Genomic DNA, 17562 nt, shown 5'->3' on the forward strand with positions numbered 1-17562 from the left:
GTAAATGGATGGTGTAGTAAATGTTTCTACACTATCAGTCAATTTTTGTTACGTTATCGGTTAGGACTGATAATGTAACAACAATTGACTGATAGTGTAGTACGTTTTAGTACACTATCAGTCAAGTCTGTGCAACATTATCGGTTAGTGATACAGTATTGGTTAATTTATGTGACATTATCGGTTGGTGATACATTATCCGTTGGTTACTACATTATCAGTTGTAACAGAGGTCTTCTTTCCTTTGATATGCATGAGGTTACACTTTTCCCTTCATTGCCACTAAATTAAATTTTAAAAAAAATTGCCCTGGGACAACAAAGTAGGAATTTCAAGAAGAAAGAGGACAAGTAGGAGCTAGGTTAAAAAAAAATAGCAAAAAGTAGGAAAAGTAGGAATACTTTATAATGCCTGCAGATTTCCACGCTACATAGCTCCATGAATTTGACACCATGTGAATTTGACACCATGTGAATTTGACACCATGTGAATTTGACACCATGCGAATTTGACACCATGTGAATAAGGTCACATCTCAGGATATTAAGGACGCTAAGACAAAAATGAATCGCTTACAGCAAGTAATATGATTACAGTCAATTAGCAAACAGTGGCAACACTCAATTTTCTGGGAGTTTAAATTTTTCACGACTGAACACTGCAGATCCTGCAACCAAATAGATTTCTTACTTGCCCCTTGATCTATTTCACCGGGCCACCAATTTTTTTTCAAACTTGTAGAATTACTTAGACTTATTTTTACATTTCGGTTCTTGTTTGTGACGCCACTGAAAAAATTTAGAATTTTTACAAGCATGCAGCATTTTTTTACAACTAGTTTTGTGTGCTGGTTTAGTAAAATGCTTAATACTAAAAACCACAAAAAACAAGGAAGTTAAATTGCAATTTAGAGCAAGTGTAAAAACTCCATAGGCAGGCATTGAAACGAATAGTGTTTTTCTCTTCGCTGATTAAGGGCTAATTACGTGGAAATTTCTGTGCAACTTTTTAAAAACAGTGTTAGCTCGGAAAACTATGTCTCTAACAAATGCATATTTTTTTAAATCGGTCGAAATGAATAGCACCTACATGTACAACCAATGAAAATCGCAATATAAACAAGTGTCATTATATTTTTAAGTGACTCATTAATATGACAGGCCAAATAAGAAACTTACAGGAGATGTATGGTTGATGCACTTGTTACACCCGATACGAAATAAGCCTGTTCTCAAGAGGCAAAAGTAATTTTGCCATTTCCCTTGAACCATTATGGATTTGTGTACAGTTGTTTCAGGGCTCTTACGATTGCTCGACTGGATTTGAATTTTTATTCCTTTTTTTTTGTAGCAGCCATTCCCATGACAAATGTGGATAAATTACCACGGCAGTGGAGGTCTGTATCAACAAGATGGATCATAACCATTCTTGGCAGCGCCACTTATGAAATTCAGAGCATACCTCACGTGCCGGCAGTAGCTTGAATACTGCGCGCATGAGGTATGCTCGGAATTTCCCGGGTAGCGCTGCCAATATTGCCAAGACTGCATTTGATTCATCTTGCTGACAGCGACCTCGCTTGTCCCGGACCAGCTGTATCAAGACAATAAAATCCACATCAAGTCTCGGACTAAGACTATTGTTCGTCTGGCATCCAGAATCCACGCAAGTTTTTATCACTAACGTTCCCAACGGTGGGTGACCAGACTAATCAGACATTAGAAAAGGAACAACAGCCCAACTCGAGCTTGAATTTCGATTTCCATTTTAGAAGTGCATTTTTTTCTCATTTTCTTTTCTAAAAGAAAAAAAAAGAAGAAAAAAAAAACAGGTTACGGTTTTATTATTTACACAAACAAAAGTTTGGGTGAGCGATTTCAAAGCAAATGCTAATTCTGCTCCTCGTTTTTTTGCTGTAGGAGAAGATTGGCAGCCAGGTTCTCGTTCTTTTCGCAGGCTAGATAAATCTGTAACACCTCCTCTTGGCTGAAGCCCAACGCCTGGAGCTGAAGGGAAATGGGTGGGAATAAAAATAAATCTGAAATCAAACATGCAATTCCAAGCAGCGTCTAACTTTCTACTGCGTTTTTTTTTTGCTTTTCTGTTTACTTTTTTTAAAGAAAAATTTGAGAAGTTAAAAATGAGGAAATCAGTGATCTTACAGTCACAATTCGGGATCTAATTCCGACTTTTTGAGGAATTAATCCCCTGTAGTAGCTTTTATTATAGACAGCATAGTTAATGGAATCGTTTCTGAAATTTTTGAAAACTTTAACATGAATGTTCAATGATTGAATAAATGCTGGAATAATTTTTTTTTTATTAACGAATAGTGAAATTTACAGCACCTCAAGGTTTTCTTGTTGTGTTTTGCCTTTAACACAGTTGCAAATACTTCTGATTGTCTCGAATGTTGTGCTTAATTGTGGCCTGTCGTCAGACTTTTCAAGAATTCAGATATTTATATATCTGGATTCTGCAGAACAAGAGCTTTCCAAAGGTATATAACAGTTAGGATTACTGAGAAATATAGACTGCCAACTAAATTGAAATGACAAAACTAATATAAAAAAACGGCATTCAAAAATCTTGTTGTGTTACAGTTAAGGAGAAGTCAACTACTAAAACGATAGTTGATAGAGCTAAAAAAAGGTGGACAAAGGTATAATAGGACTTACAGATTAAGGTACCCCTGATTATATTTAAAGAGTGACCTTTGACCTTGGTGTGTTACCTTTGACCTTGGTATGTGACCTTTGACATCATTATCATCTGAAGGTTCCCATATTGCATCTATGACCCAAGTTTGGTTCCAATTAGACTTCAACTTTTAAAATGAGACAAATATTAAATGTTCAGCCTAATTTACAACTTAACCTCAGATGACTTTTCACCTTTGTATGTGACCTTCAATATCATTAGCATGTAGACTTTTTAGAAATGGAGCTTTTTCAAATGTTGTATCACTGGGGTAAGCTGGAATCGAACCCAAGTAGAAATGCAATTCTTGAACGGAATCTAAATGTTGGAGTCGCCCTAACCAAAATATCATGTGCACAAAGTCCTTAGACGATACACCACCTTGCGGTGCAGCAAAAGTACTGTACTTTTTACTTATTGGGACACTGCGTCCTGGAACAGCCCAATTGGGCTACAAAAGGCGCTTTGAACAATGATGTTGATCGAAAAGAACATGTAGAAGTAGTATATAAACATCCACACAACTATCCTTTAAAATCTGGGCGTTTGTGTGTTATTCCTGTATCATACGTGCGAGAATGACTTTCGGGGTCCACTTTTGCGACCCCAAAAATTCGAGCTGTTTGGATGCTAGCATCCGTGAAGTGGTCGCCTTTTGCGGACGTGTAAGAAACCACATTTTGTGCAATGGTGATTGGTCCCGCTGTTCGCGAGCACGGTGCTGTATAAGTACGTTACAATTTACACACACAACACGTATATCGTACATTGAACGATAGGAAAAACGTATTCGTACTGCGACATGTCCAATGTAAACAACCAGGGTTTTTTTTTGTCTTTTCTCGGGAACGGTTAGACATTAGGTTGGTTTCCTTTCAACCAGATGTTTGAAATAGGATAAGTAAACAATCCAAAACATGAAATTTTTTGGGGATTTCAGGACCTAGTGCCCCTTTAAACAATTTAATAGCTACACGTACCATTTCGACGGACTGCCTCTCTTGTTCGGTCAGGGAAATATAATGCACCCCGGGGGGAGCCTGAGGGGGGCCTTCCCCTACCGGTCGCCCCACTGGCTGCCCTGCCGTTGTCTGTCCACCACTCTGTGGAGTCGTCTCGCCTGCAGGTTGTGAACCCACCTGGCCACCAGTCTGTCCGGCGGTTTCAGGAAGGGGTTCGTTGAGCATGGCGATGAACTGTTCCTGGTGTTGAGTGATGAGCTGGAAAAGTCAAAAACAAATTTTCAGATGACAATTTTGTTTTTAATTTTATTATTGTTATTATTTATTTCTGGTAATGAAACCAAGGACTCTGCAAAAGCGCGCCAGGCACTGCAGCTCGCAAGCCTGAAAGAAACCTGTAGAGAGGAGACAATGAGAAGAAATTACAGATTTAGAGGTGGGAGGAAAAGCCCAGAAGAAAGTTCTGAGGAAAACCCACAGAATCAGGTAGGGACTGAAAACCCAATCCACATTGGCCCAGGTGGGATTCGGACCCGGGTCACAGCGGTGGAAGGCGAGGATTGTACCACTGCGCCAACCCGACTCCCCTCCTAAACGCAAAACTCTTTTTCGGGGTTCCACCTCCGCCTTCTGATCTTGGAGATGAAATGACGACATGCTCGGGGTGCCACCAGAGACATTCATGCCTATTATACACATGAAAAAGTTTTTAGACACTGGGGCGAACCACTTTGTAAGATAGATCATAAATATTTCACAGTTCTGTCTGTGCGCAAATGAGATTCTCCAGTACCACACGTTGAAAGAATTGACGTTTTGGGAGAATGTTTCGTCAAATCGTTGCGTCAGTGCAACAAGGTCGTAACTCCTTTCTGCACCAAAGTCGTATCTTGCGCGGATATGCTCTGTGTAACAAGGTCGAATCTCGACGTCCATTGACTTTGTGTATACATCCGGGTTATTTTAAGTGAGATACGACCTTTTTTACATTCTGAAACTCGCCTTTCACGTACGGCCATTTTAGGAGATACAAAATATTTCTGAGAATATCTTTTGAGAATATCCGTGAGACTTCACTTGATAAACTAATAAAGGCTTAGCAAGAAAGAAATGAAGAGAAATGGGGGGGGGGGGGAGAGAGATTCCCTGTTGATCCTCTCCAGATTAATATTGCTGCATGGGCCTTCCAAACTTACCTGTAAGAGTTCAGGATTAGCCTGTCCCAGTTGCTGAATGACTGTCTGGAGCATTGCAGGGTCGGTCTGAACGGCCTGCCTCATCTGAATGAACACGGGGGAGTCCTTAAGAAACGCCAGCGGGTTTTCTGCGGACAGAGGACATAACAAGAACACAAAGACCCATGAGGTAAGTTAGATTAACCCTACCTCCCTAGGCATTTTTGCAAGGATGTAGCCTCAATCCTGCAAAATCCTCCAATTGGCCTCATGGAAAAATAGCATATAGCCTCAATCCTGCAAATTCCTCCGTTATTTCTTGAATATGGTCCGTGGAGGGGTGACCACTGCCTGAATCCTGCAAAATCCTACGGCAGTGGCTGTCAATATGTGGAGGCTTGGCCAGTGACATCCTGGAGCAACGCGGAGGATTTCAAGCATAATCCAGGCCTATATTTTTGCATGGCTGAGCAAAAACAACACAAGGTCCGGCCCAAGACCTTGACAAAGTGCATCCTACGAAATCAGTAACACACTTTTGCCATGTAACCTCAATCCTCCAAATTCCTCCACTTTGGCAAAGGGGATTTTGAAGGATTCAGGGCGGTTAGGGTTAAAGTCTATCTTGTGTCAATACGACTCACAAGGCTTGTGTTACCTATCTCGCTCTCGAAAGAAACAAGTAGGTTTACTTCCTATCTCCCTGAACGGGATGCAAGTCAATACTCCTGGGTGGGCAGAGACAAGTGAAGTGGCCATACACCTCCCCTCCCCCCACCCTTCCTCTCAGAAAGATTCAGTTAATATGATAGAAAACACAACGTACATATGGCCAGCAGTTGGATTCAAAGCCCTGTCAATCTATTCAAAAGTCAAAAATCCTTCCAATTAGGCTATCCCCTCGCCCTTTAGAATGAGCTAATTCATTAATTCAGATATTAACATAATTCAGAGATCAACACATCAGAAGAGCTGCCATTATTAGTCCAAACCCTGCTTTATTGTCAAAAGGCAGCATTCATTTCAAAGAAGTTGCTTAACAGTTTTTACCTTTTTATACTGGGGCCACAAGAATTAATCTTTTTTCCTTTTCTTTTTGACTTTTATTAACTCTTTCAGTGCCAAAGTCGTACATGTACGAGGTTTATTTGTTAGTTCGAAATCACTAACCTCGCACATGTACGAGGTAATGTTCGTACTTAAAATTGCTAAACCTCGTACATGTACGAGGTAGAGTAAGCATGTTATCACATGGGGGCGCTCTCGCTCTTTCTAATAATATCATTTTCATTCAGTTAAGACCTGTATTTATTTGTTTCATTCGAGTTCTTGCGAGAGGGCGCAGCACTGACACTCGTATTTTCTGCAAAAAGTGCGGAATTCCCCTGTGTGCAGGACAGTGTTTCACGGTGTATCAATATGTATGTGACTACTATTGACTTTCCAATATACCAAGGATATACCAGAGAGCAACAACAACAATTTTTTTTTTTTACAGAATTTTGAACAATTAACCAAACTGATCGAAGTTGAGCACTTAAGGGTTAAACTTTTCAAATTTCGTGGGCACTGAAAGAGTTAATAAGAAGCTTCCGGAGGTATTTTGGATACAAATAAATAACGGAATACCTGCTGTGCCACCAGTTGATTCTTGCTGGGGCTGCTGTGGTTGCTGCTCAACGTTTGGCATGGTGGGAATTTCCTAAATACAAACAGAAAACAAAAACAAGCAAATTGACAATATTGTTTCATTTCTAGAAAGCAGTCGTCAAACAACATAATTGAAATAGATGTAGCGGGTACAAAGATTTAAAAGAGGCTACCAAATCAAAATGAGATTAACCCTCACCTTCCCAAATCCTCTAATTCCTCTTTGCAAAATGGAAGATTTTGCAGGATTGAGGCTATATCATGTATATGGTGAAAATGTGTGGCCGATTTTGGAGGATGCACTGTGTCAAGGTCTTTGGCCGGACCCTCTGTTGTTTATGCTCAGCCGTGCATACATTTAGGCCTATATAATACTTGAAATCCTCCACACTGATCCAGGATGTCACTGGCTCTGCCTCAACATATTGACAGTGATTGCCAGAGGATTTTGCAGGATTGAGGCAGTGGTCACCCCTCCAAGGACCACATTCAAGAAATAACAGAGGATTTGGCAGGATTGAGGCTGTGTGTTATTTTTACAAGGAGGCAGTTGAAGGACTTTGCAGGATTGAGGTTGCATCCTAGCAAAAATGCCTAGGGAGGTAGGATTAATCAAATCAAATAAGAACACGTGAAGTTGATACTGGGTTTTGCCCTTCTCCAACGTAATTTTTGTATTAACACTGTACAGGGTGGATAAAAAAAAAACGAAACCGTGATATTATTGCTAATTGGAACAGAAGTAAGGCACTTGTAAATCAAAGGGAGATATCCTCTGTTAGGGTTGAATCTCCTCTTTAAAATGACACCCTGGTCATGTCATTACATTCACGATTGACTGAGCAGTGACCAATTTTATTAAAGGGTCTATTTAGAGACTTGCGCAACTTTTCAATTGTGGTTTTTGTGGTGTCATTTGTCACAGAGTGAAAGGCTATGGTTGCCAATCAAGGCAGGTGGGGAAAAAAGAGATTTCACCATGAAAAGTGGCGCAAGTCTCTAAATAGACCCTTTCATAAAATTGGTCACTGCTCAGTCAATCGTGAATGTAATGACATGACCAGGGTGTCATTTTAAAGAGGAGATTCATCCTAACCGAAGAGGATATCTCCCTTTGATTCACATGTGCCCTACTTCTGTTCCAATTAGCAATAATAGGATAATAATATCTCGATTTCCTTTTTTTTTATCCACCCTGTATACTCAGTGTTGTCCGAAGGCTTGCGAGGAAAACAAATTCACACGCTTTAATAATCAGGTGGGACTCGAACCCACGACCTCCTGCTTGACCACTGACCCTGCCAGAGTGCAGCAGTGGTTATCACATCCAAACTTGTTGTAGAATCCAACATAAAATCTGTATCTTCCCGAGGCAAATTCCATCTTATAAAAGATTGCGAAGCAGATTCGTGATTCCGTTTCCAGGTATGGAATAAAGTTGACGTGATTTTGACCTGGGGTTACTGAAGCCTTGATCATGGGCCTTATGCACGAGTCGGCCAAAGTGAATTGAAAGCGAGTTAAAATCTTCATTTTTGGAATTTCCGAAGAGAAATGAGAGCAAGTAAATTACTCATTAATTCAAGTCTGCTTCAATGAATGATATTAAAATTTGTAATAGAACAATCTCTAATGTTTTAAGCCACATTTAAACAAAAAATGACAGTAAAAAAAGGCTGCATAAATAGTCTGGTGCCATCCCATTCAACAGTTAACAATTTATCAAATACATTCAGGGAACTCGACAAAAATGGCCAACTCGTGCATAAGGCCCATGGTTACAGACAAGACCAGACTCACCGTCGTCAGGTACTCCACGGCCCTGTCTGGGTTGTTGAAGCTCGCCTGCAGTGCCCGTTTCGCTCGCTCCCTCTCAAACCCCATGGCCACCAGCTCGTCCAGCATCTTATCGTACTCTGAGCCGGTAACCAGCATAGACTCGGCAGTACTCAATGAGCCTGCCGCTGAACCGGTACTCGTCGTTGTAGAAGAGGAACTGGTCAAAAAAAGTTCATCGATACAGTTAACTTGGGAAAACAACTGAGAAGTTAATACTTCATGGTCAAGCTCAGTAAACTGGTTGCACTACAAGGCACATGCATTATGTTTATTACAGAATTTGCTATGCCTGAACCAAAATGTTTAAAAAAAATAATGAAACTTATTACCCAGTCTCAGTTTGTGATACCTGACATTACAATATCAGTTACTCAGTTGTCACTTGAGCAAGAATGTGACTTGACTCGACTCATCCTTAACCCTAACCCACCTCAATCCTCCAAAATCCTCATTGCTGTTTTGGAGGATTCTTGAAGATTGAGGACGAATGGTGTTTGATTTTGGAGGATTGAGGATAAATGCATTTTGAGGCAGGGCTGTCTGATGATTTTGAAGGATTGAGGCATTGGTTATCCTTCATTTGAACATGAGTGCAAAATTTTGAGATGAGAAGGATACTGGAGGATTGACGATGAATGCATTTACATGTAGAAGCAAGAGTGACTGACGATTTTGAAGGATTTAGGCGTTTTTGAAAGAAAAAAAATTAAAAATTTTAAAAGATTTTGGAGGATTGAGGATGGTTCCTGGCAAAAAGGGCCTAGGGGGTTAGGGTTAACGCAACAACTTGATTCAACTCCAACCAGACAAAGAACTGACACAACAGGAGTTACATAACTGTGGAGCATCGTGGTCCAATGGTTACGGTCTTTGACACCTGTGTGACGGTATGTGGGTTCGAACCCTGACAGGGAACACGAAGCTTGGCAGGGAACACGCTGCTTGTGTTCTTGGGCAAGACACTTTACTACATTTGCCTCTCTCCACCCAGGAGTATAAAGGAGAACCTGAGAAGGTAGAGACCAGATTGTGCTAATCCCAAGCTGCTGCACACACACACAAAAACGGTCTCATGGCCTGATGTAAAGTAAGTAAAGTCTGTCCCGAGCCAATGTGGCTCATCAGGCCGGCGTTTATCTCCGGTTTCAGTAGCATGAAACGACTGAGAATATTTCTACTCCCCCTAGATGGGATGCTAGTCCATCGCAGGTTACTCCCCAGCTGATGCCGGTACCCATTTATACTCCTGGGTGGAGAGGGGCAAGTGGGGGTGAAGTGCCTTGCCCAAGGACACAATATATGACCAGCAGCTGGATTCGAACCCCGGACCCTCTGATCATGAGTCACGAACCCTAACTACTAGGCCACACACTCCCCCTCATGGCCTGAAGTACAGGGGAGTAATTGTGAAGTGCTCTGAGACATTTGTATAAAGCAAGACATTATATGTGTAAAGGTACAACTAAGGAGACACGTTATCGTAATTTCTTGGCACGATGGGAGACATCGGTCATTAGGGAGACATTTTCATGTCTCCCTAATGTCACAGCCACCCTTTAGAGGCACAATTTTATTGTCGCAATTAGAATATTTTTGTTGCTCGTAGTCTAATTAGTAAACATACCAAAATTTGTGGAAAAAGGACAAGCGAATATTGGGTTAGGGCACATTTAAGTTTAAAAACTTTTGTGCACAAGTCTATGGGGATGTCTCCCAAATGTCCAATCCAGGGTAATTATTATTATTATTATTATGACATCTCAGTGACTTGTTACCAAAGCGCAGTTTTGGGTACTGACCGGACGAGCTCTGCACCCCCCCCCCCCCCCCCCCCTCCCGACTCAATCTGAGTCCTTTGAATCACCTTGTTGTGGTAGCTGGCGCATCTTCTTTCTTCTCTTCGGCTGGTTTCTCAGCTGGTTTGGCGTCTGTGACTTGCACCGGGGCGGCCGGCGGCGTTTCCGAGGCAGCTGCTGCAGGGGTAGCTGGGGTTTCTTGCTGGGCTGGCTCCGAGGCTTTTGGTGCTGCCTTTGGCTAAGACAAAGAAGACAAAAAAGAACCACATCATTTCCGTACCATCTACATGCCGGGAGGATTACAACACACAAAATTCATTCATTCATACATTACGGTTTATTACACATCAAAAATATCAAACAGCAAGTCAAAAGACTAACAATGTCTGATTTACAAGTTAAAAACAAATTTATACAAGAGTAAAACAGTAATGACAAAATAAAACAGAAAAAGTTGGCTTACAAACAAAATGTAACTACAATATTGCATTAAAAATACAACTACACATTAAGAACAATCATTCAACAGTGTGACCATGAATGGAATTGGTGACTGTTTATACCTCTGGGTCCTTGATCGGGGGAGATCGAGAAGATGAGAATGTCTAAGGTTAAGACCAGACACAGTCTGACAAGTTGATGGCAGGGGATAATGGTGTCTGTCAGATTCAAATAAAGAGTTACCAAAGCAAACAATTGATTGGTTACGTATGGCAGCAAGTGTCTGAATAGTAAACCTATTCAAAAGGTCAGCATAAGGTAGCAAATGAGGATAAGCTATCAGACGAAGTGCACGTTTTTGCACACGCTCAATACTCAGGGACTGAGCAATTGACACACCAGAGGACCAAACAACTGCCCCAAATTCTAAGATTGGCAGAATGTACCACATCCCATTCCCATCGCTACGCCGCTGCCATGCACATGAGCTAGCTTTAAGGACTGTACTGTTCCTCAGTTCTAGACTGACACACAAATATTCCTACCTTCGTCAGCATGACAACCACAAAACTCTTCTCGTCAATCTTGTAGTCACCGATTTTCTGGTCATCGTTAAGGATCTTACCTTGAATGATAAAAAAAAATATTTAAAAATGTATTTTTTTCCAAAAAAATATTCCACAAAATGAATTTTACTATATACAATGTAATACGCCCTCAGTCAACAACACGCAATGAGATGGTGGCCAAGTGGATACTCCTGTGATCTCGGTTTGCAAAAATCTTGTAAATTTCATCATTTCATGTGACATTTCTGGGATTCTGAACTAACCACAAGGTACCTAGCAATATCAAAATAAGACCAAAAAGCAATAATGCTGCCTCCGATTACATGCTTTTCAAATATAGGGTAGGTCGGTAAGTCTTAAAAATAATGGAGAATTCAGGTACATGTAGTAAACACCACTTTGCACAATGCTAGTCACGATGGGAAATTGGCCAACAATGTCCGGATTTCGCACGGTAAGCGAACGTGATGCGACAAACCTTGAGTCCCGGCAGTAAATCTCAGGCTAATTTTCTGACTGCTATAAGTACGAGTGGTACAACATCAAAATGAATTCATGAACACTTAAAATACCATAGAGCTATATTAAATTACTAGAGCGCTAACTCGTCATTCTGCGCGCGGAGATGCTTTGAAGCCGTCCTGAGCACAGACATTTTGAATTCATGTGCGTGTTTGTAGAACATAATGAAATTAGATGGATTGAATTTTGAAAGTGTACTCTACGTGCAACGCGCAAGTAGAACATACGCAAACAACTTAAGCGCGTCATTGACGGTTCAAAAAAACGTGACGGCAACAAGCATCAGCAGCGAATACGCGCACGCGTTGCGCTGTTTGCGTAGAGCAAAATCACACGTTCATTTGCTGATCGTGCTTTTCGGTTTTGGGCGTATTGGCTTCGATAACGCACTGGTATGGAATACAAACGCAGATATGCAAATAGCCGTACAAAAGCCGTACAAAATGTCTAGGTCTCCATAGGTTTGTGCACAAACATGGATGCGCCCAGCAGGCATTACTTTGTTCACGAAGTTAGCGCTATAGTAATTTAACCCTTACTCTCTGAGGGTAGTTTACTGCATGTCAGTTGGTTATGCCAATGCCCTCCAGCTGCAGTATATTGGCAGATAAACTATCTTGACAGTGAAGGCTCCAATTGGCAGGAGTTGGAGGCCCTGGAGGGTGCCTGATACTGACCAGCTGGGGGCACTCACTTTGTTATCAGAGGACTCTCATTGTTCTCTGTGGCATGTATTGGAGTGCCTGTCCAGTTACCCTTGAAATGACATGGCAGATATTGGAGGGCCATGCAAAAAACATAGGAGATTTTCTTGAGGCACATATTGGCATGCGTTGGAGGGTCAAGTAGGGTAAGGGTTAATATAGCTCTATGAAAAATGCATACATAGATCAAGTTCTGTGAATTGACTTGCAGAAATCTTCTTTCTCCATCGATGTTTACAGGGCATTTTTATGTGCACTCTGCGTCTGTGTACATGTATGTGTCAAGCGCTATCAATGTTGGCCTAGCCTGCCACACAGACACAGGCATAGACTAGTTGCCGCATTTCCATCATGCCGTTTTTGGCAAGTGTGCGGCATGGCGGGAACCAGTACAGCATTGCTACACACGTCTTTTCATCAAGACAAATCGCACAGGGAATTTGCAATTGCGCACGGAACTTGAGGGAACTTGTAAAACCAACAGAGGTTTCTTCTCAACAATAGTGAATGTTATTAAACAAACATATAAATACAAGGGTTTTTGACGTAAAAAGGCTGTTGAGAGGCGTTTCTTGGAGAAGAAAAGACAATCAGATTTTGTTTTATTAGTAGTATTTTTAATTTTTTTTCTTAACTTGCCGATAAAAATTTTAGGGTCGCGCCATAAAAAAAGGGTTGGTCGGGCATCCGGAAGCAGAACTATTTATTTTATTTGGCCTAATACATACAATATGCTGGGGTTGAAATGTTCGTGACAGGAATTAGGATTATAAACGAAATTGATAATTTTTTGCCACAGTGACTAATATGTTTTGGAAGTCAACACAAGTTCTACAACACTGCCAGGACTATCTACGGATGTGCACACCAATTTCTTACCTGCATAGATGAGTTTCTGTCCAGCTGCCGGAAAATCCTTTCCTGTTTCAGCCTCAATTTTTGCTTTTAATTCTTTCACCTACACAAATCATATTAAACACCACCAAATAAAAACCCTGATATGCAAACAGAAATAAACAATTGCACCATGTTCCAACTGAACAATGCTCTCGCACAATGTACAGGGATCGTTCACCTGTCAGTCATGCTGCGCGCCGCATGCCCCGTAGTCTTGGCCCAAGGCCGGCTTTGTCTCGCTGATACTGATAGCGCCCTCTACCGTTGATGCCGTTTGGCTGCGCTTACCAGCGCGCACCCGCACTGGCACCAACTGCACTTAGATGAAAATAATCCAAAGCCAGTGTTGGAACAAGACTACTGGGCATGCGGCGCACCTCGTGACTGCAGAGTTGTAATGACTCGAGTCAATGACTCGACTCGAATCCGACTCGAGTCACAATTTTTGGTGACTCAACTCGACTCGAGTCACAATTTTTGGTGACTCAACTCGACTCGAGTCCTTAAGGGCAAATGACTCGACTCAACTCGAGACGCTGTGGGCAAATGACTCAACTCGACTCGAGTCCCTCATCAGAATGACTCGACTCGACTCGACTCGAGGAAGGCTTTTGAGACTCGAGTCCATTAAAAGCAAAACTTTGCGAAAAATATTTGCAATGACTTACGCCGGAGCCGGTTTTTGTTCACGTCACGTTAGAATGTTCGCGAATAATGTAAACATACATGTATACATATACATACGTGGTTTGATCAGTGTCCCCATTAGTTGAATGACGATCAGCTGGCACCCCCTTTTTATTTTCATTAAGAGTCAAATGTGGTGTCGCCACATGTAGTAGCCTTGATGTAAAATTTAAAAAGCCAAAAAATGACTGTCTCTCTTATTTACTATATAGTGCTTGAATATTTGTGACTTGAATTGACTCAAGCTAAATACAACATGTACTTGACTCGACTCGACTACACACTGTGACTCGACTCGACTTGACTCGACCTTCTTGACCTAATGACTCGACTCGAGTCACTTCTTTAAAATGACTTGACTCGAGTCACAAAAATCAGTGACTCGTTACAACTCTGCATGACTGACAGGTGAACGATCCCTGTACATTGCGTGAGAGCATTGTTATGGTGCAATCGAGTTACACACAAACGGATGTCAAAAAGGACCGGGAGATGACACGAAAACTGGAGAGTTATACTCTTGCGTATTATTTTCTCTTTGTTATTAACAAAGTGAGTGTTTTTGGGAAGATTCCCATATCTTGCCATCAGTAAATTTTCCCTTAAATGACCTATCAGCCATCAGAAAGTGATAACATGTCCTAAAAAGTCAAATTTAGCAGGGACAAATTTTGAATTTTTACTGAGAAAACACTTAGAAATGTTCAGAGCAGTCCCATAGGGTTTGTGCACAGGGTGACAGTGATGGCCAGATATGGGAATCTTTCCGTGTTTTTTTTAAGCATAAATAAACTGCATACGCAGTCTAAATGAGAAAATAAATTTGGTACCAAGTGTCACTGCTAACTAGTCCTAGAACTATGTCAGAGGCTCGGCGTGAGCGGAGCCTCATAGATACAGAACCCCGCAAAATTGTTTGCAGCATGAAACACCAATTAAGTACAAAAACGTCCATCAAAACACAGACATTTCCCACAGAACCGCTGCACAGCTTGCCCCTAAACTCCACACAATACCTCATGACATACTCACATAGGTTGCGCAGAACAAACATAGGTGGATTCTGTCGGTTTTTAGGCCAAAATGATGAAAAAATGCCCTTTCCGCACTGAGCCAACCCGACACTTGAAACGTGCACGCAGAGATGATCGATCAATGATTTTCGGTTCGCTCAGAGCGCGCCACAAGGGGGTACGGTACAAGCGAAATAATAGTATGAGCATGCATACAAGTGCAAGTACCGTACCCCCCGCGGCGACCTCCGAGCGAGCGAACCGAAAATCATCAATCCATCTAATCTCTACGTGCACGTTTCAAGTGTCAGGTTGGCTCAGTGCGGAAAGGGCATATTTTTCATCATTTTGGCCTAAAAACCGACAGAATCCCCCTATGTTTGTTCTGCGCAACCTACGTGAGTATGTCATGAGGTATTGTGTTGAGTTAAGGGGCAAGCTGTGCAGCGGTTCTGTGGGAAATTTTGTTTGTTTTGATGGACGTTTTTGTACTTAATTGGTGTTTCGTGCCGCAAACAAGGCACAATTGCAGAATACCCGCCACTCACCTACCCCACCTCGTATCCGGATACGCGGATACGGAGTCACGCTTGGATGCTCAACCAAAACCACACGCGTGCGCATCCGCTAAAGTCCACCCCGTATCCCCATATCCGCGTATCCACTTCCCGGTACCTACTTTGGACTTAGACATTTTTCCCCTGCTCCCCATTCCATGCTCCCTGTACCATGCATTTATCGTCAGGGGGCCATGTGCACCGATCTCTATTCAGGATCTACGGCACAGGAAACAGCCGTCGCATTTGCAACTCGCGCCCTCGCGCGCTCGACAAGCAATTTGCATAAACGCGACGTCACAGCTTGAGGTCATCTCTTGTCACATTCAAAATGGCTGCCATCACCAGACGTTTCACGAGTGCATATGGGCTACAGAAAGATTGAAGAATATCTCAGAAACTGGAACATCATTAGACCTAAGCATCCCAGAAGTGATAGGTGAGACATCATAGAATACAACCATAAGAAAGTAAGAAACTGAGAATGTAAGAAACGGACCGCAGATTTTATGAAAACTTCGTCCTCAGTAGCGCGCGGTACCACGGTGTGTGGCCAGAGGTTCAGCGCAGCATACCGACGGCCACACTAGTGGGGCTAACGTACGTACACACGCGCCATGGCGGACGTACGCCGCATGGCTTAACAACACAGCGGCGACGGCATGTGCGTTCGAACACGGCGTTCATGCTTGGTTCTTTGCCCCCTTATCCTGCCCATAATGCTTTGCGCAGCAGTGTAATTTGCTATTTGCGATCAGGCTTATGGAGGTAGCCCCATCATGCCCATGGCCTAACGTTCATGACATGATGACGCTAGTTACTCCACATGGATGGCCCAGCTGCCCAGTACTCGGACATGTCCGGAAATTGGGCACAAGCTGCACAAAGCGAGTAAAAATACTGTACCGTTAACGACTCCTCGATTTCCACCTTAAAAGTCTTCTGCTGAAGCGTTTTCAGTGTGATGAGCATTTTCTCTGTCTCTGTTTGATGGCTACATTCAAATATAAAGCCAAATTTTCCCTCGAGTTTCGCAGCGATGTTCGATTTCGCACACAATGACCAAGTAATATTGAACACACGTATTCAATATACATTACCCAAAGAATACAGGGAACCGGACACTAGTCAGTCAAGATTTATGTGACGTCATCGTTCTACACAACCCAAATTCATCCGCCAACCATGACGAAAGACTAGTACTACGTTTTACTGAATGTTAACATCTAATACATTAAAAATGCTAAGATTGACCATTTAAATGGTTTCGGATATTTTATCGTGGGAGAGTTGATATAAAATAAAAAATCTCGCTGCGCACTACATCCTTGTGCGTTTTGGCAACTAGTCTGGTTCTCAACCTCGTTCTCATACAGCTAGCCTCGTCCTCAACGAATCGTGCACGCGCCAACAACCACGTGCACTATGTTCTTTTCATCATAAGGCATTGCATTGTTGGTAGAACTCAATTGATAATGTGAATTGACTGGGTCGCACCAACGGGAAAGTATACCCTGGGCTACGCCATTAAGCCCATTAACTTTTAATCATCATCTTTTCAATCAGAGCCATCAAAAAACATGTAAACTCTATGGCAGTCATTCAACCTTCCCAGGGTCTACTACATTTTTTTTTACACCAGAGCAGCACGACTGGGGACGATATTGTGCATCATCAAACTGGGACATTTTAATACATTTCGACTTCATTCCAGATGTGGCATCGTGCCCAGGTATCAGTTGGGTCCTCTTGTCAGTCTGACCACCGAGAAAGTTGAGGCAGTAATGTTCATGTTGACCTTTTGTGTGTTCGAAGGTGAACTCGCAATTAATTTTCGGATAGTTCTATAAATTTTGGCAGACCCCATGGGGTATAGACCGTACAACTGAATCTTTTGCAATTCCGTCTGAATAGGTGTTCAACGGTAATTTGAAAACGTTCCTCGCTCAATATGAATGGATAACAAAAATTGGGGGATATGATACAGGCGCGGTTCTACCTGGGGGGCTAGGGGGGGCTTTAGCCCCCCCCCCCCCCCCTCAATTTTTTT

At 42.1% G+C, this 17562-nt stretch overlaps 1 protein-coding gene across 1 annotated transcript; it reads right to left on the bottom strand.

Moving 5' to 3' along the window:
- Positions 1-302: 302 nt before the first annotated feature.
- LOC119723168 (UV excision repair protein RAD23 homolog A-like) lies at positions 303-16623 on the bottom strand. Its single transcript, XM_038193731.1, has 9 exons — positions 16419-16623; positions 13238-13316; positions 11109-11188; positions 10191-10360; positions 8288-8483; positions 6467-6539; positions 4859-4986; positions 3681-3920; positions 303-2006 (listed from the first exon to the last, which is right to left on the bottom strand). The coding sequence occupies exons 1-9, from the start codon at positions 16482-16484 to the stop codon at positions 1890-1892; spliced, it is 1149 nt and encodes a 382-aa protein (XP_038049659.1). The 5' UTR covers positions 16485-16623; the 3' UTR covers positions 303-1889.
- Between the last annotated feature and the right edge of the window lie 939 nt (positions 16624-17562).

The sequence above is a fragment of the Patiria miniata genome, unplaced genomic scaffold (assembly GCF_015706575.1).
Source record: "Patiria miniata isolate m_02_andy unplaced genomic scaffold, ASM1570657v1 HiC_scaffold_16, whole genome shotgun sequence".
Classification (NCBI taxonomy): Eukaryota; Metazoa; Echinodermata; class Asteroidea; order Valvatida; family Asterinidae; genus Patiria; species Patiria miniata.